The sequence below is a fragment of the Penicillium crustosum genome (genome assembly GCF_028827405.1).
Source record: "Penicillium crustosum strain IBT 35664 chromosome Unknown utg000002l_segment0_segment0, whole genome shotgun sequence".
Classification (NCBI taxonomy): Eukaryota; Fungi; Ascomycota; class Eurotiomycetes; order Eurotiales; family Aspergillaceae; genus Penicillium; species Penicillium crustosum.
In genome coordinates, this window is record NW_026623123.1 from 5,503,939 (window position 1) to 5,529,675 (window position 25,737).

At 49.7% G+C, this 25,737-nt stretch overlaps 9 protein-coding genes across 9 annotated transcripts; 4 read left to right on the plus strand and 5 right to left on the minus strand.

Moving 5' to 3' along the window:
* Positions 1 to 2,307: 2,307 nt before the first annotated feature.
* On the minus strand, positions 2,308 to 3,792 carry N7487_005585 (RING-H2 finger protein; the record flags this gene model as incomplete). The annotated part of the gene is made up of 4 exons (XM_056873332.1): positions 2,308 to 2,590; positions 2,652 to 3,092; positions 3,145 to 3,632; positions 3,691 to 3,792. 4 exons carry the CDS (start codon positions 3,790 to 3,792, stop codon positions 2,308 to 2,310), a joined length of 1,314 nt encoding a protein of 437 aa, XP_056731052.1.
* A 603-nt stretch (positions 3,793 to 4,395) lies between these two features.
* Positions 4,396 to 6,334, minus strand: N7487_005586 (FKBP-type peptidyl-prolyl cis-trans isomerase). The gene is made up of 3 exons (XM_056873333.1): positions 6,121 to 6,334; positions 5,627 to 6,064; positions 4,396 to 5,563 (listed from the first exon to the last, which is right to left on the minus strand). The coding sequence occupies exons 1-3, from the start codon at positions 6,205 to 6,207 to the stop codon at positions 4,625 to 4,627; spliced, it is 1,464 nt and encodes a 487-aa protein (XP_056731053.1). The 5' UTR covers positions 6,208 to 6,334; the 3' UTR covers positions 4,396 to 4,624.
* Positions 6,335 to 6,538: 204 nt separating this feature from the next.
* On the plus strand, positions 6,539 to 10,081 carry N7487_005587 (putative DNA damage repair protein Mus42; the record flags this gene model as incomplete). Its single annotated transcript, XM_056873334.1, has 3 exons — positions 6,539 to 6,593; positions 6,643 to 9,252; positions 9,342 to 10,081. 3 exons carry the CDS (start codon positions 6,539 to 6,541, stop codon positions 10,079 to 10,081), a joined length of 3,405 nt encoding a protein of 1,134 aa, XP_056731054.1.
* A 271-nt stretch (positions 10,082 to 10,352) lies between these two features.
* N7487_005588 (uncharacterized protein) lies at positions 10,353 to 11,789 on the plus strand (the record flags this gene model as incomplete). The annotated part of the gene is made up of 1 exon (XM_056873335.1): positions 10,353 to 11,789. One exon carries the CDS (start codon positions 10,353 to 10,355, stop codon positions 11,787 to 11,789), a length of 1,437 nt encoding a protein of 478 aa, XP_056731055.1.
* Positions 11,790 to 12,610: 821 nt separating this feature from the next.
* On the minus strand, positions 12,611 to 14,459 carry zrfD (putative plasma membrane zinc ion transporter; the record flags this gene model as incomplete). Its single annotated transcript, XM_056873336.1, has 4 exons — positions 12,611 to 12,869; positions 12,922 to 13,021; positions 13,082 to 14,155; positions 14,207 to 14,459. 4 exons carry the CDS (start codon positions 14,457 to 14,459, stop codon positions 12,611 to 12,613), a joined length of 1,686 nt encoding a protein of 561 aa, XP_056731056.1.
* A 462-nt stretch (positions 14,460 to 14,921) lies between these two features.
* Positions 14,922 to 16,495, minus strand: N7487_005590 (serine/threonine-protein phosphatase 2A activator; the record flags this gene model as incomplete). Its single annotated transcript, XM_056873337.1, has 3 exons — positions 14,922 to 15,407; positions 15,460 to 15,811; positions 15,876 to 16,495. 3 exons carry the CDS (start codon positions 16,493 to 16,495, stop codon positions 14,922 to 14,924), a joined length of 1,458 nt encoding a protein of 485 aa, XP_056731057.1.
* A 145-nt stretch (positions 16,496 to 16,640) lies between these two features.
* Positions 16,641 to 18,385, plus strand: N7487_005591 (uncharacterized protein; the record flags this gene model as incomplete). Its single annotated transcript, XM_056873338.1, has 2 exons — positions 16,641 to 18,219; positions 18,270 to 18,385. 2 exons carry the CDS (start codon positions 16,641 to 16,643, stop codon positions 18,383 to 18,385), a joined length of 1,695 nt encoding a protein of 564 aa, XP_056731058.1.
* A 1,311-nt stretch (positions 18,386 to 19,696) lies between these two features.
* N7487_005592 (M protein repeat protein) lies at positions 19,697 to 23,736 on the plus strand (the record flags this gene model as incomplete). Its single annotated transcript, XM_056873339.1, has 3 exons — positions 19,697 to 23,344; positions 23,460 to 23,530; positions 23,586 to 23,736. The coding sequence occupies 3 exons, from the start codon at positions 19,697 to 19,699 to the stop codon at positions 23,734 to 23,736; spliced, it is 3,870 nt and encodes a 1,289-aa protein (XP_056731059.1).
* A 417-nt stretch (positions 23,737 to 24,153) lies between these two features.
* N7487_005593 (Saf4/Yju2 family protein) lies at positions 24,154 to 25,401 on the minus strand (the record flags this gene model as incomplete). Its single annotated transcript, XM_056873340.1, has 3 exons — positions 24,154 to 25,264; positions 25,320 to 25,329; positions 25,389 to 25,401. The coding sequence occupies 3 exons, from the start codon at positions 25,399 to 25,401 to the stop codon at positions 24,154 to 24,156; spliced, it is 1,134 nt and encodes a 377-aa protein (XP_056731060.1).
* Positions 25,402 to 25,737: the final 336 nt, after the last annotated feature.

A 25,737-nucleotide genomic window follows, 5' to 3' on the forward strand; every position in this document is an offset into this window, starting at 1 on the left:
TAGGTGTATATGAAGGCGGTTAAAAAGCATATTCTGTGGAAGAGACTTCTCTATGTATAACCTTTGATGGGGGCATCCCCTCATTTCGAATACGAGTTTGCAAAAGTCATGGACTTTTAGGGAACAAAGTAGACAAATCATCTACGTACGTAGTCATACTATTCCTAGGTCATTCGTATGTTTTTTTTTTTTTTTTAACTAGAAGAAGTGTCTCGGGCATATAAAGAAACATGTGGTCAGTAAGTCATTGGTGCGGTGCATTGGAGGCGTTAACGTACGCCACTATATGATAAGACAGGTCGAACTCACTTTACTCAGGAAGTCTGGCCACTGTACGCCACCATCTAAGTAACCTTCAAAGAATTTGAGACAGCTCACTATTCACTTCGGAATTCCGGACTCAACAGCCAGCCCGGGATCATATAACGGCAGCTTCCGCTGCAGTCACTTTCGCGATACAGTAACCCGTCAAATCATGCAACCGTACGGGGCACAGATTCCTTCTGGGGCACAGATAAGAAGCAAAAAAAAGTGCAAAAAGACCAGTCAGCGCCAAACCCACTTATTTATGCAGGCTCGGTGTATAATATCAACAGCTATCTCCTGGTCTGTATCCCCAGGGCCAATTTGACCTACCATGATACTGATGGGGCCGTCAAGGTTTGAATCATACCCCCACTTGCATTGGGTGCTCCTGTCCATAGCCTCCGCTCCAATCATTCGAAGGGCAGTACAGTGCCATTTTGGAACTAGTATGTATGCTCTAGCTAGGTGCTGAGCATGGTGGTATCTTCAACCTCAGTATGAGGGGACTGGGTGTAAAACGCCATTTGGCCTGCTGGTGCACAATCATGAATGAACCTTGAAAGAGTATCGATACTAGTTCATTGTGATATCGAAGAAGTTAATAGGAATAACTTGAAAGTTGACTAGAGGATCCGCGTTCTTCAGAAGGTCATGCCCTTCTCGGGCATTCGAGGACCAAATTCGTGGAAAATTAGTATGAAGGGCTTGTTAATTTCCGATTTCTTTAGACAGTGGCTTTAACTTCTATATGGGAACCTCCAACTCAATATTTTCGAGGGTTTGGGCTTATTTTGTTTTATTATTATTGTTATTATTATTATTATTATTCCCCTAGCACGCTGTGGAGTTCTAGATTTTATAATTATTTAGGTAAATTAATCTAAGGTTGTGTAATATCATCAACCTGCAGGCGTTCGAAATATATAACCAACCAAGATGTCGAATAAGAACCCCCCCTAAGAACATACCAGGAAATTACACAAGACCAGAAACGAATATAGAATTAATATGTAGAACTAACAAAACGACCATGGAAGTTGGAGCTTTTGAGTACAACGTACCTGCATTTGTATGCATGTAGGCTAACAAAGACAAAAGTCAAAGGACATCCACGGATGAAGAACACCCAACCCTTGGTAAAAAAGATTATATTTAAACCATGTAAATAAACTAGAATCCTTTATAGCCTCGGTTTAATAAAATAAGACACAATAAAAAGAATTCGCCCATGTTCAGAGAATGATCTTGAAGCAAAAAGATGGACTCGCGGGGAATCGAACCCCGGACCACTCCCATGCTAAGGGAGTATTATACCACTAAACCACAAGCCCAATTGGATGAAAGAAGTTGATCTTTAATGATAGATAAATGAAAACGACATTTACAGGGGAAAATATAGTGTATCACACCTATGAAAAGGTTCTAGGATACCATGATCCATACCCCAGCCACCAATGATATATATACACATGTAGTAATAAATGTGTCAAGTGGACTGAAAACCCAAATCTAATGATGAAAAGAAAACGTAACCACACACAAAAGGTACTCATGAATTATAAACGAGCCAGGACAGTGGTATCGTGAAGATCCGATGCAAGGAGAGGCCGATCCTGACGTTGCAGTCTGGTACTGTATTCGAACACGAAACAATTATTCATAATCTGCTTAAAAAAAGAGAATATTCCTATGGTATATGCCCTGGTTAATACAAAAGCAAAATGACAATGTGAGATATGAGTATGTACATGTGGTAGAGGAAGGTACAGCTTTACAAAACAGACTCTCGCAAAAGACATCTGGACTAGACAAGTTTCAATTCCCCATCGCACGGTGTAAAAGTCACCCAGAAAAAGGGTATGGAGGAATAGAAAATCGCAGGAAAGAAAAAGTAATCGAACCAGCCGAATCGCTAAAACTGACAAATGAAGCATGGTGTGAAAAACATTCCGAAAACAAGGGAAAAAAAAGGCCCGCCGCGTGCAAATCATAGTTGTTATGTTAATTATCCTCATGCGCTGCTTCCAAATCGGTTCGTAAACCAATTAGTGAATCCCCCTCCACTGCCACCCTCACCTCGGCTGGACCGTCGGTTGCTAGATTGCCCCCCTCCGGCGTAGGGGACTGGCGTGGTGAAATCCGCGGGGAAAGTCGAGTCTGCAATGAAGATAACGAGGATTGACCGCTGCGCGTAGTGCGAGCAGAACTGTGACGCCGCGGGGATCTCGGTTGGTCAGGACTATCCTGGATCACTACCGGATTCTCGCAGGTGCCTTCCCTGCCTCTGTGGAATATGCCATCAGCTGAAAGTTCTCGGTTTATGCATACAACTCACATAGACTTACGGTATGTTTGTATTGATGCTACGCCGGCAATGTGGACAAGTGTCATGTTGGGTCAGCCACGCATGGATGCAGTTGAAATGAAACCAGTGCGTGCATGGTAACACAGTGACCTCCAAGCCGAGTTCAACGTTATCCATGCATATTGAACACACTGCTTTCCCTTCAGATCCCATCATCTCTTCATTAACCTTCTTCTTTGGCAAAGCTTGAACGGCAGCATCTGATGCTGGGGGTGCCGCAGTACTGGTCCCTCCATTAGTCTCAATCAGTTGTGATATGACTCGGTCGAGCTCCTCCTGCGAATATACTGCATCCCCGCTTCGACTCATGTTGAGAATGGCGGACAATATCGAAAGAGCATGTGGGTTGCCCAGGCCACGAGCTCCACGGGAACGTCGCGTAGTTTGTACCCCAATGTCAGCGCGAATGGCATCCATGATCCTAGATTCTGGTTAGTCTGCGAACATTCACAAGGGATAGAGCCATTACATACTCATTTATGTCCATCGGATTGCGGTTACTATGTTGCGCCGCATCTGCATTGCGGGGAAATAGGCCTGGGTGATGACCTGTGAGGTGGTCGTCCTCGAGCCAGTCGGGAGATGTAGATGACTGAGGATGGAAGGGGTCCTCTCCGAATCCCCTGTACCCGCGAGGGTTTGGTTCCATTAAATTCTGTAAAATTGTGTCGAAGCTTTGCATCATCATTGGAACCATAGGGTTCGGGCCATTGTTGCGCTGACCAGCAGGCATTCCAGTCTCAAGTGTTGCGCTGCTGAACGAGAAACGGCCGTCGGGCGATCTATAGGTACGCAACGAGGAATATGGAGGAGTTTCACTTCCGAGAAACCCAGGGATTTGCCGTTCTTGTGTGTCTCGTTCCCATGGATTGTGGTCCATCCACGGGTTGGCGCGCGGCGGCGGGGAGTCGGCACGGTGTGAGGGGGAACCTTCAGAAGGCAGTTCTGGGGGAATCTCAACCTTGAGGAAGAGACAGGGTTAGAATCAAATAAATTAAGAGAGAATGCATTCACTGTACTATTTCTGTGAAGTCGGATTCACAATGCGGGCACGTCAAATCATCGCCTTTGATCCAAACCCCGCCACAGGCATGGCATAACATGCGGTCGCCAGTTTCCATGTCGCGATACAGACTGATAATCACCTAAAGAGTTCTGAGATGTTGTACAACGCAAATGTTGGGATTGAAGCTGATATAATCGATAAGAGATCAGTCACGAGTCATGGCCTTATCTGCGGGGAGTGATCACAGTTGGGTAGATGGCCATAATTTTATTGGATAAAGAAGAACAGAGAGAACAGGGATAACAGAGAGAGAGATGGGAGGGTTAATGTATCACAAACGTGGCAAGCCAACGTGTGAGAACAAAGGAAGATTTGGAAGTGATTAGTCGATTTAGCTGGAGGCTCTAGAGGTCGGCAAATGAGGCAATGACGTTGATCAGCAATCGCCTTCCATAGCCTCAAAAAGGCAAAGGGAACCATTATACTGATACCCGAGACTATATGAAACAAAGAACACTCACGTTTGAGTTTCATATCTATAAAAATAGAAGATCATGCATCAGGCTGCCTTATTTTCCTTTTATTTAATATGTGGTTTCATACCGGGGAATTTCTTGCGACCTAAGGGCAAGAAGGCGACGTATACGGCTCCATATTTTTTTTGTGTTTTTTACAACTTTTTACAAAAATATAAAATGGAATAGAAATTAAGACTCAATGATATGATCAATTCATAAAGAAACTAGTACAAAGTATATAATAAACAGCAATAAATGGTCACTTTTTCCATGCAGGGATACAAATTCCTCGCGATCATCTCATCCCTGCCAAATGCAGTGGGGGAGTGAACTGAAAAAAGAGACAGCAATGGATATCACAGGAATGATGCAATTGAACCGGTAACCTCAAACACCCCGATGAAAAGACGGATGGCAATGTCGAGTAGTTTACTTGATCTCGAGGAGCTTGACGTCGAAGATAAGCTTAGAGTTGGCAGGAATGCCGGGGAGAGCCTTCTTGCCGTATGCGAGAGAAGGAGGGATGGAGATGCGACGCTCACCACCGACAGCCATGCCGGCGACACCAATGTCCCAGCCCTTGATGACCTCGCCACGTCCGAGCTTGAAGGTGAAAGGCTTGCCCTTCTTGTTGGAGTCGAAGACCTTGCCGTCCTCGAGCTTGCCGATGTAGCGCATAGCGACGGTGTTACCGCTCTTGGCAGCAACACCCTTACCAAGCTTCTTGTCGTCCAGCTTGACTCCACGGATCTCCTTAACGCCGAGAGTGCCGGTGGGCTTGTCGCCGGAGGGGGTAGGGCCTTGCTCGAGGTTCTTGGCGAACTGGACCTTCTTGTCGGTCTTGGCCTCCTTCTTCTCCTCCTTCTTAGCGTCCTTCTTGGCCTCCTTAGGCTCAACAGCGGCGGCATCGCCGTTGTTCTTCTTGAGCTTCTTCTGCTGGGCCTTAGTCAAGGCGGGCTCCTCGGCCTTGGTAGACTTGGCCTTGTTGGCCTTAGCCATCAGATCATCGAGGGTGACTTCCTCCTCAGCGGCGCGCTTGTTCTTGCCCTTCTTGGACTCAACAAGCTTAGGGGCCTCCTCCTCGCTCTCGACCTCGGTGATTCTGGGGTCCTCAAGGTCATCAAGGTCATCGCTCTCATCATCATCCTGCATGGCCATGAGGTCATCCATGTCGAGCTCATCCTCATCGGGAGAGAGGTCGTAGTCATCCTCGTCCTCATCATCGTGGTCATGGTCGTGGTCGTGGTCGTGACCCTCATCGAGACCAATGACGTAGTTACCGGTCAGGAAGACAGTGTGGTTACCGGTGACCTTGAAGAACACGGGCTCACCCTCGCAGACAGTGATATCCAGAGGCTGTTGGTAGTTCTATAGGGGTATTAGATGCCTGTATTCATCGAGTTGTAAAATGAAAGAGGGTGTTTGTCTTACCTGGCTGGGGCTGAGGGTGCAGATAACGTTCTCATCGAGCTCCAGGCCCTCCTCGGACTCGGAGTCCTCATCGTCAAGGGCAGGGCCCTTACCCTTGATGAGCTTGGAGATGGCAGCCTTCAGGTCAAAGTCCTCCTCATCATCCTCCTCATCATCATCTTCCTCCATGGCGTCCTCGAGGTTCTTGAGGGCAGCAGCAGCCTTAAGCTTGCGGGCCTTCTCCTTGTCGCTAGGGCCACCGTTGGACTCCTCTTCGTCATCAGATTCCTCCTCATCCTCATCACTGTAGTCCTCATCATCCTCATCATCCTCATCGAGGTCAAGACCGGGAGGAGCGCGAACAATCTTCAGAGTGGAGCGGGAAGGCTTGCTAGAGTCCTGGTCATCCTCGTACTCTGGGGCCTCATCGGGATCAATAGCGGCCATGCTGATGCGGAACTAGATTCAATGTCAGCACAAATCATCAGTTAATTCATGATCACAGTAAGACTGACCGAAGCAGCAGCGTTGGGGACTGCTTGAACCATGGCTCCGGGAGGAACCCGGAGCGCGTAGACTGCGACAGGCTGAACAGCAGACATTGTGAGTAATTAGAGTAGATTGGGGGAGATGAAAAAGAATCAAGTTCAAAAAGAGAATGAACCACGTGGAAACAGATGTGGATGAAGGAAAGAAAAGAGAAGAAAAGAAAAGATGCTACCAAGCAACAGATGCGGCAAAAAATTGGAGAAAAAAAATCGATCAATGAGATCAAAGAATCATTCACCGCTGATGTATTGCCACAGGTGACCGCTTTCTGAAAGCTTGGATACACGTGATGATTACCGAGTTTCGTGCGAAAGGGTAACTAACGCCTGCTCTCTTTTTGTCTTTATACTCTCTTATCGGTCATGATGGTCTTTGCAGCCCAACATGGGCTCCCGTCATGAGATAAACTCTAGTGCAGTGCGCAAACGCATTGAAAATCGTACGTTCAGTCCAAATATCAGTCTTTGATCTTATCTGACTGTGTCTAGATGACTTCAATGATGAAGGAGGAGAGGAGTATGAGGCCTCCAGCTTTGGCGGGTTCGGGGACTACATGCGCCGGAAAAAAATGAAATTGCAGAATCTTGATGCGGAAATTCGAGCATCAGCTGGCGATTGCCCGCCAATATTCCGTGGTGTAGTTGCCCATGTCAATGGGTACACCCAACCTTCCTTGCAAGATCTGCACCGTCTGATTGTCAGCCATGGGGGTGGATTCCTTCAATATCTAGATGGAAAGACTGCCGCAACTCATATCATCGCCAGTGCTCTGACACCCAAGAAGCGTGAGGAGTTCCGCCGCTACCGTATAGTGAAACCTACCTGGGTGACAGACAGTATCAAAGCGGGACGTCTGCTGCCATGGGATGAATTTAGAATAGTAGATGAAGGTCATGCACAGCGGGTGCTCAAGTTTGATGATGGCCGGTTTACCAGCCAGACGAATAGCCTTCGCACAGGTTACAAAGACCAATCAAGGGCCAACTGGTATAGCTCTCAGCTCCGAGATATGAGCAAAACCGAACAGGGTCTTGGCTCTTCATCAAAGCCTGTAACTCCATCTACCCGGTCCAAAGCCGCACAGACGGTCACACCAACCATGCTGAGCCAGCCATCCCAGTCGGACTATGGAGACTTCCCTAGCTTCACTATGGAGAAAGAGCAGCAAGATCATGGCCCTCAACATCAAGAAGAGACATCAGCCCGCGATGTAGCCCAATCCACAATGCCACATCAAGCTCTCAATCCCGATCATGTGCCCACCTCACTAGATCCATTGGTTGACCTCGAATCAACCTCGCCTCTCGCCCAAACAAGTATAACAAAACCCGCTTTGACTTCTGAAGAATACAACGCACAGCTCCTTTCCGACCCAAGGATGCAGAAGTCCTCTGTTGTCAACCCGGAATTCCTACAGCAGTATTATAGAGAGTCTCGCCTCCATCATCTGTCAACCTGGAAGGCAGATCTGAAAGCCCAACTGCAGGCTGCAACGAAGGAAAATGCACAGTCTCAGATACCGAAAAAGAAACCTGTACCTGGATCAAGAAGGTACATTCTACATGTGGACTTTGACTCATTTTTTGCAGCTGTCTCAGTCCTAAATCACCCCGAACTCCAAGACAAGCCGGTTGCTATCGCCCATGGCACTGGGTCAGGCTCCGAGATTGCTAGTTGTAATTATCCTGCACGTGCTCGAGGTGTTAAGAATGGGATGTGGATGAAAGGTGCTTTGCAATTATGCCCCGAACTCAAAGTCTTGCCTTATGATTTCCCTGCCTATGAAGATGCGAGTCGCAAGTTCTACTCCTCGATACTTGCCATTGATGGTACCGTGCAGAGTGTCAGTATCGATGAGGCTTTGATTGACGTCACAAATCTATGTGTGGAAGCTGGCGGCTCAGATGGAAAGGCTATATCAGAAGGATCAATTTATCGTGAGCAAGCTAAAGCGGACGAAATTGCCCAAGGCTTACGCGATTCAATCAAAGAGAGGACCGGATGCGCAGTCTCTGTCGGAATTGGCAACAATGTTCTGCTCGCAAAAGTGTCTCTCAGAAAAGCCAAGCCTGCTGGGCAGTTCCAATTGAAGCCAGATGCTGTTCTGGGCTTTATTGGAGATCTCGCTGTTCGTGATCTCCCTGGAGTGGGGAATAGCATGGCAATTAAACTCGAAGAGCTGAGTGTGAAGTTTGTCAAAGATATTCGAGATCTCCCGAAGGAGAGACTGATATCTGGCCTGGGACCCAAAACTGGAATTAAATTATGGGAGTATGCTCGTGGAATCGACCGAACAGAAGTCGGCGATCAAACCATAAGGAAATCTGTTTCGGCCGAGGTCAACTGGGGGATTCGGTTTGTCAATCAGGACCAAGCAGATGACTTTGTGCGTTCTCTGTGCGAGGAGCTGAATCGAAGATTGGTAGAAAATCTGGTGAAGGGGAAACAGCTCACCCTAAAGGTCATGCGTCGATCGATGGACGCTCCACTGGAACCGGTTAAGCATCTCGGCCATGGAAAGTGTGATACATTCAACAAAAGCGTCGCCCTTGGTGTTGCGACCAATGTACCGGAAGTCATTGGGAAAGAAGCAATATCGATGTTGAGAAGCTTCAACTTTTCACCTGGAGACTTGAGAGGTCTGGGTGTGCAAATGACTAAACTTGAACCGATCAAGTCTGGCCCTTCAGGCTCCGAGAGCAGCCAGCGACAACTCAACTTCCAGAAATCCCCACCTCGCAAGAAAATCATTCCAGATGCAGACCCCGACGAGCTGGAGAGTCCGCAGAAAGATGACTCTGTTCGTATTCAAGCGGATCCAGTACTCAGCGATAGTGCCCACAAGCCACTCAACATCTCGGGGACCCAGTTTATTATGCCCACTCAAACAGATCCCAAAGTCCTTGCTGAACTACCCAGAGACATCAGGTCAAGGCTTGTTGCACAAGCAAAGCCGCGACATAATTCTCGTTCTGGGTCTCCTTGTCCTCTCCCGCGTGAGTCACGGCAGCCTATCCAAGCAGACCTCCCTCCGCAGTCCCAGCTGGACCCAGACGCATTGGCGGCATTGCCTGAAGATGTTCGTCAAGAAGTATTAGGTTATTATAACTATCCAGCAACTAACGCTGCCCCGCCGCTCGCGCCGGAAGTATCAGAGTCGCGCCCATCAACATCTAGTTCTCTTAAGCTGAGAAGGCCGGTCTCACCCCCAGAAAGAGGCGTGGCCGCCCACCCAAGTCAGCAACGATCGCCAACAAGCCTAAGCCCAAGCCTCTGAACCAATCCAGCTTTGGGTTCGTTTTTCCACGCCCAGCAGCCGTATCTGCTAGTATTGAAGAAGAGGCCTTGTCTAGACAGGCGTCACCGAATATCGAAGAGCCAGCCGAACCTTCAGCCGAATTTCTTGCTGCTTTACCTGAAGATATCAGACAAGAGCTTCTCGAAGAACAAAACCGTTTTCGCATGCAACAACGTCCGCGAGCCACTGAACCTGCACAAGGACCTCCATCCCGGGCACAGGAAGCTCCTCCTGCACCAGTTGCTGTAGAGAAATTTCTACCTCTGCCCCCTCTCCCCAAGCGTCCTGTCTTTACATCACAGCGCCTGTCCCAATTACCAGATTTGCGAGATGCTGTTGGCTCATGGCATGAAGTCTTTGCAGCTGGTGGTCCATATGGTGATGACGTTACTTCGTTATGTAAATATCTGTCCAGTGTGGCATTGCAAGAGAAGGACGTGGACAAAGCCGTTTCAGTGGTGCGTTGGCTGATGTGGTTGGTGGGTGATCATTCGCAACAGGGGTCTAAAGAGCTAACAGGGTCCCGGCCTGAGGGAACTATAAGCTGGGAAGAGGCTATAGAGACCATGCAGTACAGTGTCCAGGTGGCCCTGGAACAGAGGGGGCTCCCTCCTGTGGACTTTTCATGAATGATACCCAAATGTTAAACATAACATCCTTGAGTGTATATACCTAAACGAGTCTACAAAGGTCAATAATCAAGATTTGTATAGCTATATATCTGAGAAAGGCAAAGAAGAGATAGAAGAAATTAAAGTTTGGGGTGAAGATGAGGCAGATCAAGGTGGGGTCGTGGCCCCACCTCTGTCAACATCCGATCCCCTACTAGTATCTTCTACTCCGTACTGATCTCTTCTTACTGCGTATCTTCACTCCTTTTAGACTAACATTGAACCTATCATGCCGCCTGTCACCAACGGCAAATTCTCATACAATGTCGACACATTTTATGTCGCCGCGTCGGGAGGGCAGATCCACCGCCGTGCAGCTCCAGCTGAGATAAAAGCCCTTTACGATACCGTGACTACAGACAAGAGCACACCAGACCACCCAGGCCATTGGTATGAAGCACAGCTCCTTCACTATGGCCTGCCGCCGTCAAAGGTCAAGGCGACTGCCAAGATGCGGCTTTTGAAAGCCGTGCAAGACGGCGCCTTGAGTGTCCCCAAGGAAAGCCTACAAATCGAAAGGAATCTGAAGAAGGAATGGAAAAAACAGGATTCGGAGGAAAATCCACAGGCCAATACCAAGATCACAACGACGAAGACTATTACTACCAAGACTGTTACAGTTTCTAAGACTGTCGCGTCCAAAACCACCGAGAGCAAGACTACCACAGCCAAAGCCGTGGCCAAACCTGCGGCTACCAAAGCTGCTCTACCAAAAAAAGATACAGCTCCCAGGACCATTGGCTCCAAAGCTACTGTGGCCAAACCTGCTGCTGCTAAACTTGCTACGCCTAAGCCTGCCCCCAAGAAGGCTACAGCCCCCAGGACATTCACCCCCAAAGCCACTGCAATTTTAGCCGCAGCGACCAAACCTGCTGCTAAACCCACAGCCGCCAAGCCTACTACGCCTCTAACTGCCCCGGTCAAGAGAAAGAGAGCCTCGAATGACAAGGAGACACCCAATCAACCACAGACCACTAAACGCCGCGTGTCTAGCAAAAAAGGACAATACAACACGAATGTGCCCACTAGAAACCACCCTGAGCCGAGTGGATGGTATGAGCAGCCCGAGTACCAGGATGTGCCCCCCTCGTACGAAGTTGCCTGTGGGATGGTAAATATCTTCTCCGTTGACAAACGTAAAGGGTACGTAACTAACTTACTTGAGCAGAAAGGAGAGCACCCTTATGGTGCTATAGATGACCAGATGGACAATGGCAATGCGAGCGAGTCCGAGGCATACTTAGACCCACCATCTCCACCCCGAACCCTGAAACACACCCTGGGTCTACTCAATGGGACGTACGAAGTTCGTTCCTCTGATATTGAAGACCAATGGCCACATGCTATGCCATCTGACGGAATCACCTTATCCCTCCGCCTTAACGGAACGGAGATGTGGGGGACATACGAGTTCGGGATGTTTGAGGGTGTGCTGTGGATGCCAGAACGACCTATGAGACCCTCCTTTGACAGAATTCCGTTTATGTGGCGTGGGTGGGAGACTAGCGAGGGTGAAATGAGCTTTGACGATCACCAGGAAGGTTGGATTGAGTTTTTGGGAGATGGTGACATTGTTGGGATGATCAGCTGCTGTGGAGATCTCCATTTCCGAGGGCAACGGATTGATAGTTCTGTCCGGACAGCCAGTGATCTGCGTGACGAATAGTATGGTTACAATGAAGAAGAATATGGACGAGAGAGCAGGGCCCGGTGGGGTGGGTGGTAGATGGTGAATGCTAGCTAATGGATATCTTGTTTCAATGATACCTAGGTGGTCTATTCTACGAGGGATATGGATGAGAGAACGGGGCCTAGTAAGGTTGCGTGGTAATAATGAATGCCAGCTAATAGATATCTTGTCTTAATGATCCCCAAATGATTTCCAAATGGTCTACTTGACTTTAGGTCACAATATATTGTCAAAATCCTCCCTGGGTGGCCGAGTGGGTGAGAGACACGAGGTCATCTGATTGCTACGTGGAACAATGACCCCGGGTGATACCGCATTGGGAAGCTTATGCAATGGCGAAACTGGTCAGGGTTTCGACCCTCACCAGGAGTAGTTGGGAGTGATTACTTTTTTGCTCCTTTTCTATATTAGTTTTTCATTGTCAGTGTCTCTTTTCTCAGCTTGTCTCGGGGTATAGCAGTGGAGTAACTCTACCTAGGATCGGTAGGATATACTAATATCATTGAATAATCATATTATTTTAGATAAGAGGACATCTTCTATTGAACCTATCTTGAGGAGATGCAATACATTCTCACGAACTTGACACTGGGGGGTTACAACCAACTCCCCTCTGCCGGTGTCTATATTTTTGATATATATACTGGAAAGCCAATTATAATGAAACTTCCCCTACCAACGTTCTATATACAGACTTTGCTCGAAAGTTAGACCAGTTGCAATTCTACTGATGGACGAATCCAACTGTGCAGCTTGTGGAAGACCAAATATTCCAGAGCATCTATATCCTGAGGCGTTTAGGCCCAGGCACCGACGATGCTCATGCAGAAAGCACCCAAAAATACTAAGATGCAGGCATAAACCCTTCTCTTGCCACGGAGAATGCGCCAGCTCTCGTCACTGAGGAAGTCTTCCGACATCAACTCCACCAGGGAAGCAAAAATCAGAAGTCCAGCTGAAATGGCATTCATGACGCCAACAACGAGCAGACCAACCTCCGAGTCGGGGCTGTAGAGTGTATGGGTTGCGAGGCCAATAGCCTGCCCGATTGGGGTTCTAGATATTTGTTAGAACCGCTGCGTCCGGTGTGAGTTGGGAATTAACTTACGTGCATCCGTACGCAAGGGACATGATCCAGGGCTGGATCTGCTTTTCCGACCAGGGAAGTGAGGCGATGCGAGACCCAAGTGCCAGGCCTTCGAATGTTTCTGTTGTTGATTTAGTCAGATGCACTGCTCCAACCAACTAGATGAATATGGAAAACTCACGATGGAATACAATGGCAATCAGCAGGATCACAAATTCATTGCCAACTGACACACTAAGTGACATGCCAATAAACACGCTGTGGAAAAGAATGCCCATCTCAAGAAGGTAGACCTGCATGGTCTCTTTCTTCTGCTTCTGCTCAGGGGTTAAGGCGAAGGTATCGTCATGACGCTCCACGTCTGTCTGTATAGCCCCGTTATCCTTCTCGTGATGAGTTCGAACATCAGAAGCAGACGCAACTCGAACTATATCTTCAGTGCCTTCGCCCATGCGATTGATAGCTCGACTTATGCTCGCAGACCTTCCAATTAGCGGACCCATATCTCGCAAATGGGATCGGCCATCCATTCCAGCGGAGTTCGAGCTCAGCGATCTAATATGCTCGGGATATCTAGGGACATCAAGGGTTGGATTTGGACCTGGCCTCACATCTGCAGGGCAAGAAGCTGGTCTTTCGGCTGGGACCTGATTTCCTCCACGGCAGATTTTCTGGGCTGGACTGAATACCATTTCGATGACCGTGACGAGGAATATACCACCTAAGGCAATGGCACCCGGCATGGCTGGGTAGTCATTTGTCCAGAAATTAGAGAGACATGGGTCTCCTAGCGAAGTAAACGCCGTCGGAAGGAGATGCACAAATGCCGTGGCGATGAGGACGCCAGTTCCAAAATGAGTGACGAAAAAAAGGAACGCGGGCGGGATGTGCATTCGTGGAAATCGAGTTGCAAGGATGGGGAATGCGCACGCAATGCTTGAAGTGGCTAGGATGATGAAGAGGGCCGCAACGTGTAGAGGTAGGTCGTATGCACCGCGGGTACCTCCCTGGGCACAACTTGATCGTTTGACTGGCTCTGTATACTGCTGTACAGCAGGTGCTTCCAGTATGATTGGTTGTTTAGATGTGAAATACTGCTTCAGACTGTTGAAGGAGATGGCTGCCGAGACAAGAAGCACGGAGAGGAGCCACAACGCCCAAGCCTTGATACTCTTAGATGATAGGAAAACATTGTTACTTGGGCTCAGTCCTTCGTGACCGATTCCAACGTTAGTATTTTGGGGAGCGAGGCGTCCTGTTCACTCGTTAGAAGGTTAACACTTGAATATATGCTTGCTGTTCATACCTGACATTGTCAGGGACGCCTCGCACCCCAAGCCAAGATGATTCTCTGCATCCTTTTCTTCTAGCGGGAGAATGCCCTTACAATTGGAGCTTCCCCGCAAAGTGCCTGGACCAGACTCATCGTCTTTGTTCTCGCGGGTGTTTGAGATGCCATTGAGGTCTTGGCGGGTGGTTAGGTCCGGAGAAAGGAAGCGCGGGTTCTGATTCCACCCATCGTGCAGCAAGGTGTCATCAGTCCGAGATGGGCAATTCATGATGCCGCAATGTTGAACAGTGCTTCTAATCTGATTATCTGGACTCAGTGTAACAGGTGAAAATTATAAACACCTCGCCCCCCAAATGAGCATACCTAAGGCAGAACCGATCCCGAGGGCTTGGCATTGGGTGGACTCCGGCCCGATTTTCCTTGGCAGTGGACTATCAACTATGACTATGATTCGTTCATACAACCTATTCGGTCCGGTATTGGCCGAGCCACGAATCTCGGAGGCTATGAGAAGTCTGTGATGTGGAACCGAGGTTACTAAGATAGATATATTCTTAGACAAGTGCCCAGGTGGTCCCCAGAGCACATTACTACTGCACCGGCAGAGGAAACAGCACATGGGACTCAATTGCGGGTTGATGGGTGCCTGCGTATTGATACAGGAACTAGTTGTTACAAGACCTCAACATGTGTATATTGGTAACTATTCGTATGATTTTTTTTTTCATGATCATTTTGCCCAGGGAGCCTTGGTATGCACATCGGCATCACCATTCTGTGAAGGCGAAGGCCGAGACTGAGCAGACCAAGGTGCTCTCGTCGATGCCATGGGGCCCGGAGGCATCCTTGAAGTATCCGGGAGAGCGGAGAGAACTCTGGTCGCACCGCTAGGCATTGAGTTCGGGACCCCCTCTCTTCTCACCCCAGCCCACGGGGCTGCTGTCGAGGCCATCGGGGGAACAGCCTGGGCGCCTGCCCCGGAATTAGCCCAGGGAGCCTGAGTGCCAGCTCCAGGAGTAGGACGGGTAGCGGCAACAGAAGGGTGGCCAGAATCCGGCGCAACAGGGCGTGCCTGAGGACCAGATGTGGCATGAACCGTAGAAGGGGGCACAGGCGCATTTGGATCACGGTCCCAGCTAAATAGGGACCCGAAAGGGAAGTGCTGTACCACGGGGAATTTTGAGAGAACTTCAGCGTTATACATCTTGATCATTCCCTGGTGTGACCGGTTAGCGCGAACATCTCAACTGATTATCAAGACTGCGAACCTTATTGATCTTGCCCCAGCCGGCTCGAATTCCAGAAATATCGAACAACATGGGGCTGTGCTCCCAGAACGGGCCTCTCTTCACATCATAAATGAATCCGATAGCGGAGAAATATAGATTAGTTTGGCGTTCCCTTTCAACAACTTTTGCATTGGCGACTCCAGCCGGGTCGGGTGCATTAGGCAGTGAGCCTTCTTCGGGAGTTAGATCAGTATCATTGATTGCAGGCGATAGCTGTGCAGACCCAAAGATGTAAGGGACGAAGGAATGATCATCAAGTCCCCAGACGCCGTGGGAGCCAGCAGGCTCAAGGTTGTATGTCTTAATGAGTAGTCTGATAAGTTGCAGGTATCTAGGTGATAACAGTCAGTAAGGGACGAAGCATATCCAGCGTGGTAGATTCTTGGTGGACACACGGATGGATCACCCCGACCACGATGGCTCGTTCCTCCACCCCTGGACCGGCGTTGGGAAATCCATTCAGCTTCCATATTCCGCCCAGAAAGGCTAGGAAACTCAGCTCATGACCAGTACCGTAGTCCAATCGCTGGCCACTTCCCCAGCTGCCTAAGAAATATGATTTCAACTCCGTCTCTGCCGTTTTGCCGCCACCCGACGATCCCCTGTCCAAGAGGTCAGCCGGTAGGCATTCTCTTAGCAGGTCGGATGCGCGACTTTCAACGACTTCGGACCATCTTCGAAAGCTTATGTTTCCAAACCTCCGCGGGCCGGTATCTGGTGGGACCTCCTGTATGATATCTTCGAGTTTCGAGAGAAGTCGCTGCAATTGTCGGACTGGAGCGGAGTATTGTATCGCATCACTGTTGAGAGTCCAAGTTTGTATAGTATCATCGGCCGACTTCAGTGGAAACATAGATCGGTTGAGTTGTAGTATCCACGTCATGATATCAGTATAGGCTTTGGAGGTCAGGAAAGTCGATACATCTTGCGACTCGTGGATCTTTTTGCTGGGTTTGATAAAGGCGTACGGTGTAGATTCCACAGTGGACAACACACGAATCACCGGGTTAGCCATGTTTGAGAATATCTTGAGGTTGGAGTGGGAGAAAGAAGGTTGGAGGGGGGAAGCGGGATGTTCCAAGGTTATTTGCGGCTCCACCAGAGCTCTTCCCTTACCGCGTCTTTGCTTATTTTTTTAACTTCCCCACGCGTTTTTGAAGATGCCGTCAAAAAAATCCAAGAAAAGATCTACCGACTACAGCCTTGGGCTCTTGAATAATATCAATGCGCCCGGGCGCAATATCGCGAACATACAGGATCCCAAAAGGCGCCGCACCACCCATGGCGATATCTTTGATATTCCTATCTCCCCCTCCCCGACCAAATCTCGAAGGACCCCTCAAACCGAACCAAAAAATACAAACCGGTTGAGTTTGAGAAACCGTGCAGTGCCTAGATCCACGCGACTGGAGTCACCTCCCAACGTTTCCGACAATGAAGAAGACAACGAGCCCAGCAACGACGAATCCGGGTCAGGCGACAGGGAGTCTGAACCAATTCAAGATGTACCCGGCGACAACGGGGAGGAAGAATTGAGCGAGAACCAGGACGAGCTTCAGCGCCAAGCTGAATATGACCCGTTTCCCGAACCAGTCGATCTGTTCCCGGCCGACGATGAGGATCAAGCTGATGATCAGCTTGGATACAAAGCTACAAATACACAAGACGATGGACCTGGAGACGGACCTGAACATGAAGGCGAAAAGGCGACAGATAATCAAGCTGGAGAGGAAGCTAGAGACACACAGGATGATGCATCTGCGGACGGATCCGAATATGAAGATGAAGAAGAGGCGGATGATCATTCTTCAGCTGAAGACCAGAATCACTCAACACCCACCCAGCAGATTGCAAATGCAGACACCCTCGAGGCGCAAATCCTCGAGGGTGTACCAAGAAGCCAAAGGGATAGCACACATATAAGTTGCGAGTCAGCGGATGCTCGAGAATCTCAAGTTGCCTCGCAGCTCCAGGAAGTACCAGAGACACCAAATATTGAGCCACCCCACCCAAATAAGGACCATCGAAGCGCTCGCTCCGATATCTTCACGTGGCTGACCGAGGCGACCAAAGAATCTGGCTTCAAAGACACCTGGGAAGCAATGCGCAGAACAAGGAAAACTCTAAAGACCCACGCTGATCCCTCTGCAAAAGACCATTTCAGGGGTATCATAAAGCTCATTAGGCGGCTACGAAGTCTGTTTGAAACAATGGCCGAGGACCCTGGTTCAGCTTCTTCCTTGAAAAACCAGTGCAGCCTCATCGCGAACAGCGTCTTTAAAGAGAACCAGTGGATCATTTACACGGAAGCCCCGGAGGATGAAGAGGATGGTGCAAACCTGGTCAATCAGCTTGAAGCCCATATTGTTCCCCGACTGATTGACCTAATCATACACGGATTCAAGACATACAAGACTATTAATGATCGGGGAGCGCGACAATTTCGCATTATCCTGGATTTACTTTGGGGGTCCTGTGATAGGATATCCTCCCTCGCCCAGATGCATTATGATATTAGTGGGGGCGTGATGGCTCGTTCTAAAATGGTGATGCGACATGTGAAGACTCTCAAGGATGCGCTAAACGACGGCCGGCTACGTGAGACACCTCATCGTACCCCCCAACGCCCTCTAGGGTACAGGCAATTTGAGTTGGAAGAGGTTGACAGCCATATCTCTTGTGGACGGTGGACCCATGCAGAGACGATTGCACTCCGTGATGGCTTACAATCATATGAGGGTAAGACTTTTCATTTATCATGCTATGTGCTATTCTGACGGTATCAACAGGGGAAGATCGATATATCGATATCAAATGTGACAATACAATTGGCGGTCAACTCTCCCAGCGCATCCTACAACATATCCAGGGTCAAGCCATCAAACTCGGATTGGACGACCCATGATTTGATTGAGAGACAGGATTAAGTGGGATATTGGTGGCGCATTACGTAGATTTGATTTCAAATACCCCTTTGCGAGAATGAAGCTCATAGAGATCACATCAGATTTGAATCTTTTATACTTCTAAAGCCTTGGAATGTCCACGGGGTATACGTAAGGTACCTCCAGGCTAACCTTAGGTATGTATGTACCTAGGTATGTGCCCAGGTGGAATGCCCATGTGGGTCAATCCGCGAACCACAAACTGCGAACCACAGGCATTGTGTTAAATATCCATGGATGGACAACTATCAACACACTACCTAGGTATATACCTCGGCTGAAGTTTGACTACATACATATATGTATGTACATATGCAGTTATATATGCTTGGGAAAAGTAGTGTAGTTATTTAGCAAAAATTCGATAGATGTGATATGGTGAGATACTCAGGTCCGGTTATATTTAGGAGAAATTTCATCCTTGAGCTCCTGATTCTGCTCCTGAGACATATTGGGTACTAGTTCCTACTAAGGTGGTACGGAGAAGCTTGCCAGCACTTTAGGGGACATGATAGATGGATACCAAGCAAACCAAATAATCAATACTCCGTATACAAGACTGGTTTTGAACCTTTAGTTATAACTATTTAACTATTTATTTTGGAATATTAGAATGACAGTAAGACCAATGTAAGGAGATACCCCGGATGCACGACCCATTTTAGGGGGATGTGTTGAGAAAGTGTCCAAAAGTATAGAGCAGCGGCGATCCCCCCCTCCTAAATTGACACCGCTTTCTCTTTTTCCCGCTTTCCCCTTTTCTTCCCTAAAGCATTTTGACACCGTTTGCTTTTGTCGGATTATTTGCTTTTTTTTTTTTTTTTGAGGTCTGGACTTCTCCTGGTCTGGATATCAGCTTTTGAGTAACTGTGAAGTATTTACATTGGAACGGTTGTGCGGCGCGTGAGTACATTCTTCTCTTTTCTGCGTGTTTGTTTATAGACGGGAGCTTCGTTTGAGCTGTACAATGGCATCCAGCTCTGCAGGCACACCGGTATTACCTTGAGCGACTGGGACAATGGTATTTCATGCTTGTACCCAGAACGCTACAAGCTCCTGACGAGGTTATTGGGGTTGCATGAATTCGAGAGCCCAAATCTGGGGTTGACAGCGCACCGGTTGGGCAATCATATGTTTAGGCGTTCTGAATTTACACAACCAGAGCTGACAACTCATCACGATTTTTGCAGACAGCTCACTGGTACACGCCAACTGAACCTTACCACGAAGCCTGCCCTCGTTAATACCCCAGTTCCGAATAATCTACCGATATGTCCTCAAACGACGAACCAGTCGTTACCCCTGCCCCTGTGGAGGTCGATGAAAATGAGCCCCCAGCTACCCCGATAGAGTCGAGCGTTGTCTCCGGAGGTGAAGAGTTTGTCAAACCCAGCCCCGAGGTGTCCAAGGAAAGCCCCGCGGCCTCTCCGGGTAAGGCTAGCCCTGGCACCGTGAAGCGTCCTGTATCTGGAACAGCTACTACCAAACGTCCCACCTCGTCCTCTGCATCGAAACCCACGACTGGTACAGCCCGAACGACCACCGGCACGCTGAACAAACCTCCCACTCGTCCCACAACCACGACAAGCACCCGGAAACCGCTGAGCACCTCGACCGTCTCGTCCCATCGCTCTCGCATGTCAGTCAGCAGCTCTGCAGATGAGAAGCCTCGGTCTGTGGCGAGCTCAGGAGATGAGAGGCGGGGAATCTCCGGTACCGCGAAGCGCATGTCCATGGCCGGTACCACCTCCACCCGCGCTCCTCTCAAACCTACCTCTTCCATCGATCGTAGATCGAGCGTTGCTGGCCCCACTGCTGAGAGGAAGCCCGCCACTACAACTACGCGCACCGCGACCTCGACGAGCAAGCCCGTGGGCAGGTTGACTTCGTCGACGACACCCGCAAGCCGGACTGCCACTTCCACCTCCACCACTAGACCTGCCACTGCCCGGCCAACTTCGACTACAAGCACCGCCAGATCTGCCACCACGGCTGACCCCAAGAGGCGACTGAGCACGCTTCCTGGCTCAACTTCGCGAACTGGTGATTCCGAGAAGCTGCAGGCCCTCCAGACTAAGCTTACAGAGAGCGAGGAGACCGTCGCTAGTTTGAAGACTGAATTAGAGATTGTCAATGAGAAGCTCAGTCAGCTTTCTGTCTCGGCCGAAGAGCCCTTGGGTGATTCTGGTGCAACTGAGGCTATTCGCGCAGATCACACCGCAGAGATTGAGAAGTTGACATCGACCCATGCCGAGGAGCTTCAGGCCCTGCAAGCACGACTAGACGAAGCGGAGTCCCAACGGAAAGAGCTGGAGGAGAGTTCGCAAAAGGATCTGGAAGAAGCTAGACAATCCGCTGCCGCAGAAGGAGATGACAAGACAGTTGCCCTTCTTGACGAGCTAAAGTCAACACATCAGACTCAGCTTGAGGCCATCGAGAAAGAGCTGGCAGAGCACAAGTCCGCAGCTACCCACTTTGAGGAGCAGATCATTGCTCTGAAGAAGGAAATTGAGTTCCAGAAGCTTGCCCTGGAGGAAGAGAAAGCTCTGGACCTCGAACACTTCAACCAAGAAATTAAGGGCCGTGACCAGGTCATGGAGAACCTTAACACGGAGATTCTGAAGCTGAACACGCTCAAGGAGCAGGAGGTCCGTGCCGCGGAAGAGTCTGCCCAGGAGAGTATCTCTGGTCTTCAAGAGCAAGTAGCCTCCCTCGAGGCGAAACTTGCTGCGGCCGAAGCTGTTACCCAGGAAAGCTCTGAGCAGACTACTTTGATTGCTGAGAAGGATCAAGAAATCGCCAAGCTTAAGCAGGCCCTTGAGAAAGTTCAAACGGAGCTCCAGGAGGCACGCGACACTGCGGCCACTGAATTGTCATCAAAGGTTAAGGAGTTAGAGGCTGCCCATGAGGTTGCTATCGCAAGCCTCAAGACTGAACATGAAACTGCTATCACTGATATTTCGGCTTCCCACGCGGAGAAGCTCACTGTCGCCATGGCGGCGGCGGAATCGACCGGCGCAGAGCACACCACGCAACTCCAGGAACTCCGTGATGCCCTCGAGGCATCTAAGGCTGCCGCCCAGAAGGGACAAGAAGATGCCGTTGCTGAGCTTAAGACCAAGCATGAAGCAGAACTCAAATTGCTGCAGGAGAAGCTGGAGGCTTCCGAGAATGCTCTCGGCGAGTCCCGCCGTGCACTGGATGAGGGAAACGCCTCTGCCCAAGACCTTGCCATCCAAGAGATTGACGCTCTTCGACAGAAGTGTGAGTCGCTGGAATCGCAGTTGACCACTGGCACTGGTAAAATCAACGCGCTGCTCGAAGAGATGCAGAGCAAGCAAGCCGAAGCCGAAGCTATCCACCGCACTCTACGGGATGTCGAAGATCATTCCAAGCAAGAGGGTGTACAGAAGGACAACAAGATGAAGGCTCTGGAGGACAAGGCTGCAGAAGCCGTATTCCTTCTCGAGCAACACACCTTGGAGGCTGCTGGTGTGGCTGAAAAGCACGCACAAGCTTTGGAAGAGTTGAAGGCTGAGCATGCTGCTCAGCTCGCATCCGAATTGGAGCGGGCCAAGGAGGCATCGGGCTCCCATGTCAGCGCTCTCACTGATCTCCAGGCGAAGCACGATGAGTTGCTTGCCACGCACAAGGAATTGGAGTCTACCCACGCCACCCGGGTTCAGTCACTCGAGGCTGAATTGAATGCGGTACTTGAAAGCCACGCTCGTGAGATTGCTACTCATACCGAGGGTCGCGAAAAGGAGACCACCGAACTTCAGACTCAATTCGAAGAGACTCATGCGAAATTGCAAGCCGAGCTTTCCACTTTGCAGAGTTCTAGCAAAGCTGATGCCGAGCTTCACGAGCAGCAAATCGCCGAATTGCAAAAGGGCTTTGAAGAGACCAAAGCCAAGCTCCAGGCTGAGATTGAGGCTGCCCAAACCTCCAAGTCTGCTGATGTCGATGCTGAGCACAGCAAGGCAATTGCTGAACTCCAGCAGGGTTTCGAAGAGACCAAAGCTAAGCTGCAGGCAGAGATTGAGGCTGCCCAAGCCTCCAAGGCTGCTGAGATCGATGCCGAGCACGGAAAGGCAATCGAGCAGCTTCTTACAATGAACGAGTCCAAGCTGTCTGGTCTCAGGGAGGAGCTCGAAGCTTCTAACAAGACCAAGATCGATGACCTTCAGAAGGCCCACGATGCAGCTCTGGCTAGTGTCAACGAGGAGCTGTCGCAGGCCAAGGCTGCTGCCCAAGACACCTCCGCTTTGGATGAATTGAAGGCGACAGTCGCTGATCTGCAGGCCAAGCTTGCTGACTCCGAGAAAGCCCACCTTGCCGTTCAGGAATCTGCCACCACTGCTTCGAAGGAGATCGAGGGTCGTTACTCAGCCGAGCTCGCCAAGATCCAGGCTGATCATGCTGCACTTGGAGAGAAGTACCAGGCCGCTGTCGCCCAGGTCGGTGAATTTGAAAAGCTTGCCAAGGACTCAGACAGCCAGAAGTCGCACCTTGAGTCGATTATGAAGCAGCTCTCTGAATCCCGCGATCAGCTTCTCAAGGTCAAGGCTGATAACGCCGCTATCTCTGACTCGCTTGTAGATTGCAAGAACCAAAACAAGACCTTGTCCGAGAAGCTTGAAGCTGGCGAACGTGACCTGAACGATCAGATTGATAAGAACATGGGCCTCCTAAACCAGCTTGGCGACGTTGATTCCGATATCTCTGCCAGCCGGCGACGGGTCCGTGAACTCGAAACCGAGCTCGCAGTTCTGAAGGCGGACAGTGGGGAGAAGAGCAGCTCTTCGGGCTTGGAGGCTAGCCGGTGGGCGACAGCCGATGAGGGTAGCGAGAACGCTGAAGATGGGGGTCCAGCCACAACGGAAGGTGAGGACCTAGGCCCATCCATTGAGGGAACGGTGGGAGATCCCCGATTGAAGAACTCTTCCTACTCATCAGATCTTCCCGCATTCCACCCATTCACATGATTATGAAGACTATATTAGCGTATACAGAGACTAATGGATTCCATAGATGGCAAGCATCCAGGAACAGCTTAAGCACATCCGCACAGCCAATGACGATTGGTACAGCGAGCATCACAGGTCAGTCAAAATATATGCCGAGTATTAATCGAAACATTATACTGATCTCTTCCAGACTCATTGGCAAACTTGCCCAACTCTCCCGGCAAGCATCCTCCGAGTCTCTCAGCGCCTCGACCACACCCAATTCCGAAGTCCCACCAGCCCCCGAGCCAGAACCCACTCGGACCCGCGCAGCAACAGTCTCATTTTTCAGTAAACGCTGAGTTTCGCGTGGATTTGGCGCCTTTTTGAGCTCTTAGTCGTGATGCAGCATGACTTTCTTTTGTTGAATCCTGTTTCACTCTCTGCTCTTGTGATTCTACTGTATGTAATAACTACGCAGGATACCCTGTCTTACTATGTCGGGGTTTTCCCACTATTCTTGTTTCAATATCTTTATCTTACACATACAACTTGTTTGAGTTGAACCTTACACTATCCCTTTCTCATACTGCCATGGTCAGATTGGCCGGTTCTTAAGTAGCGAGAGATCTCGACACAAGCATGCCGGGATACATAATTCAAGCGTAATATTATGATAGAAAGTCTAGAACAAAGTGGGTATCTCATACATAAAAGAATAAAGCTCAAAGAACGCCCCTTCCCATATCGCAAAATAGTTCACAAATGTGGCTTCGAAATCAATCCGAATCGGAGTAGATGACAAGTGCTGGGTCTGGTGCCTCGGTAGAGGATGCTGGGCTTTGTGCCGCGGCAGAGGAACCGAGCTCTGTGTCGCTGGGATCGTCACGAAGAGATGGAGCCGAAGAGGTGGCGGGTGTCGAAAAGGAAGCGGGTTTCGACTTGGCGAGCGTCTTCTTCTTGACCTGACGTTTCCATGTACTCGGGTTGGTTGCACCCTGCAAGAACGGATCGATACGAGCACGAGAATTCCCGATCAGCTCATGGCGCCAAGCAGCTTTCCGACTCGCAATCAGATCACCCTTCCTAGTCCGCAACCAAGGAGGCGTCGTTCGTGTAGGCTTTTCCTCCGGCTGCTCGAACATAGGCCGAAGACGACTCATGCGGGAAACATGCTCGGCGGCAGCAGCCGCGCCCCCACCAAACTCCACCATACTGGCTTTCTGTCGATCCTCCTCAGTCTCATCCAAGAGCTCAATCCCAAGACTCATTTTGTCCTTGAGGGCATCACCCTTGGCCTGCGCATTCTCAAGTCCCTTCCTCTCCTGTCGAAACTTCTTCCGTAGCTGCTTAGACTTCTCGTACGGATCCTCCCAATCACGCTTCTGTCGCTCTTGGAGCTCAAGTATGCGAGCAGCCTCAGTCTTCGCCCGGTTCTTATCCTCCACCTTCGACTCAATCTTGGAAAACGGATCCTTCTCCGCGGGATCGATCTCCCGCGCAAAGGGCTTGATGGCGATTTCACCGGGCTGTAGCTCCTTGTCTTCACCCGTATCGCGTTTGCGTCCTCCTTCGGTAACAACGTAAGCTGTGTTCTGGGGATCGGTTTTGATTTCGATGGTTCCGCCGCAGACGGTGTGTTTCATGCGAAAGCTGTAGATCGGGGTCGAGTAGTAGTTGCCGATTTTTTTCTTCTCGGCGTTGAAGCGCACGCCTTGCCCAATTATGATGGGGTTGGGTTTGCAGTTTGTGCACCATACGGCGAAGGGCATCTCGAAGCGCACGATGAGCGCACCTGTTGTGTGGAGGTGGCGCGCACGCGCGCCCAGCGCATGCTTCCCCGCGATTTGGTTTCCGGTTGCTAAGCCTTCCTGGTCAGGCGGGACATACCTATTAGATATGTTAGTTGCATGTTAGGTGTGGGGAGTTGGAATATTTTGCTAACCGTCCCATATCTATTAGAGTGGCATGTTAGTTAGCCCGTTTCGCATGTTCTTTTGGGATCTAGACTTACTAAAGCCCTGCATCTTGGGCGAAATGGGTGGGTATCCCCAGGTTGCTGATTATTGATGACAGCCAGTCCGAGTTGATGTGTTGCAGAAGTGAAGTGTTTGAGGGGACCAGCTAGGTATATAGGTAGCTCCCGAGGTCGCCCGCGCGGGATGAAGATCGCTGACTCATCGTTGCTTTTTCTAGTGGGTCCAGGGTCTACGAACTTCCGAAGTATAGCATTTACCTATACTGCTCAGGTGGAACCATGAGGAAGAAAAACCAATAGATAACAAAGTATACCAAAAAAATGCAGTAGGAGGATAACAATGATGATAGTTAGTAGAATGGTAAATTGACATAGATCAACCTCA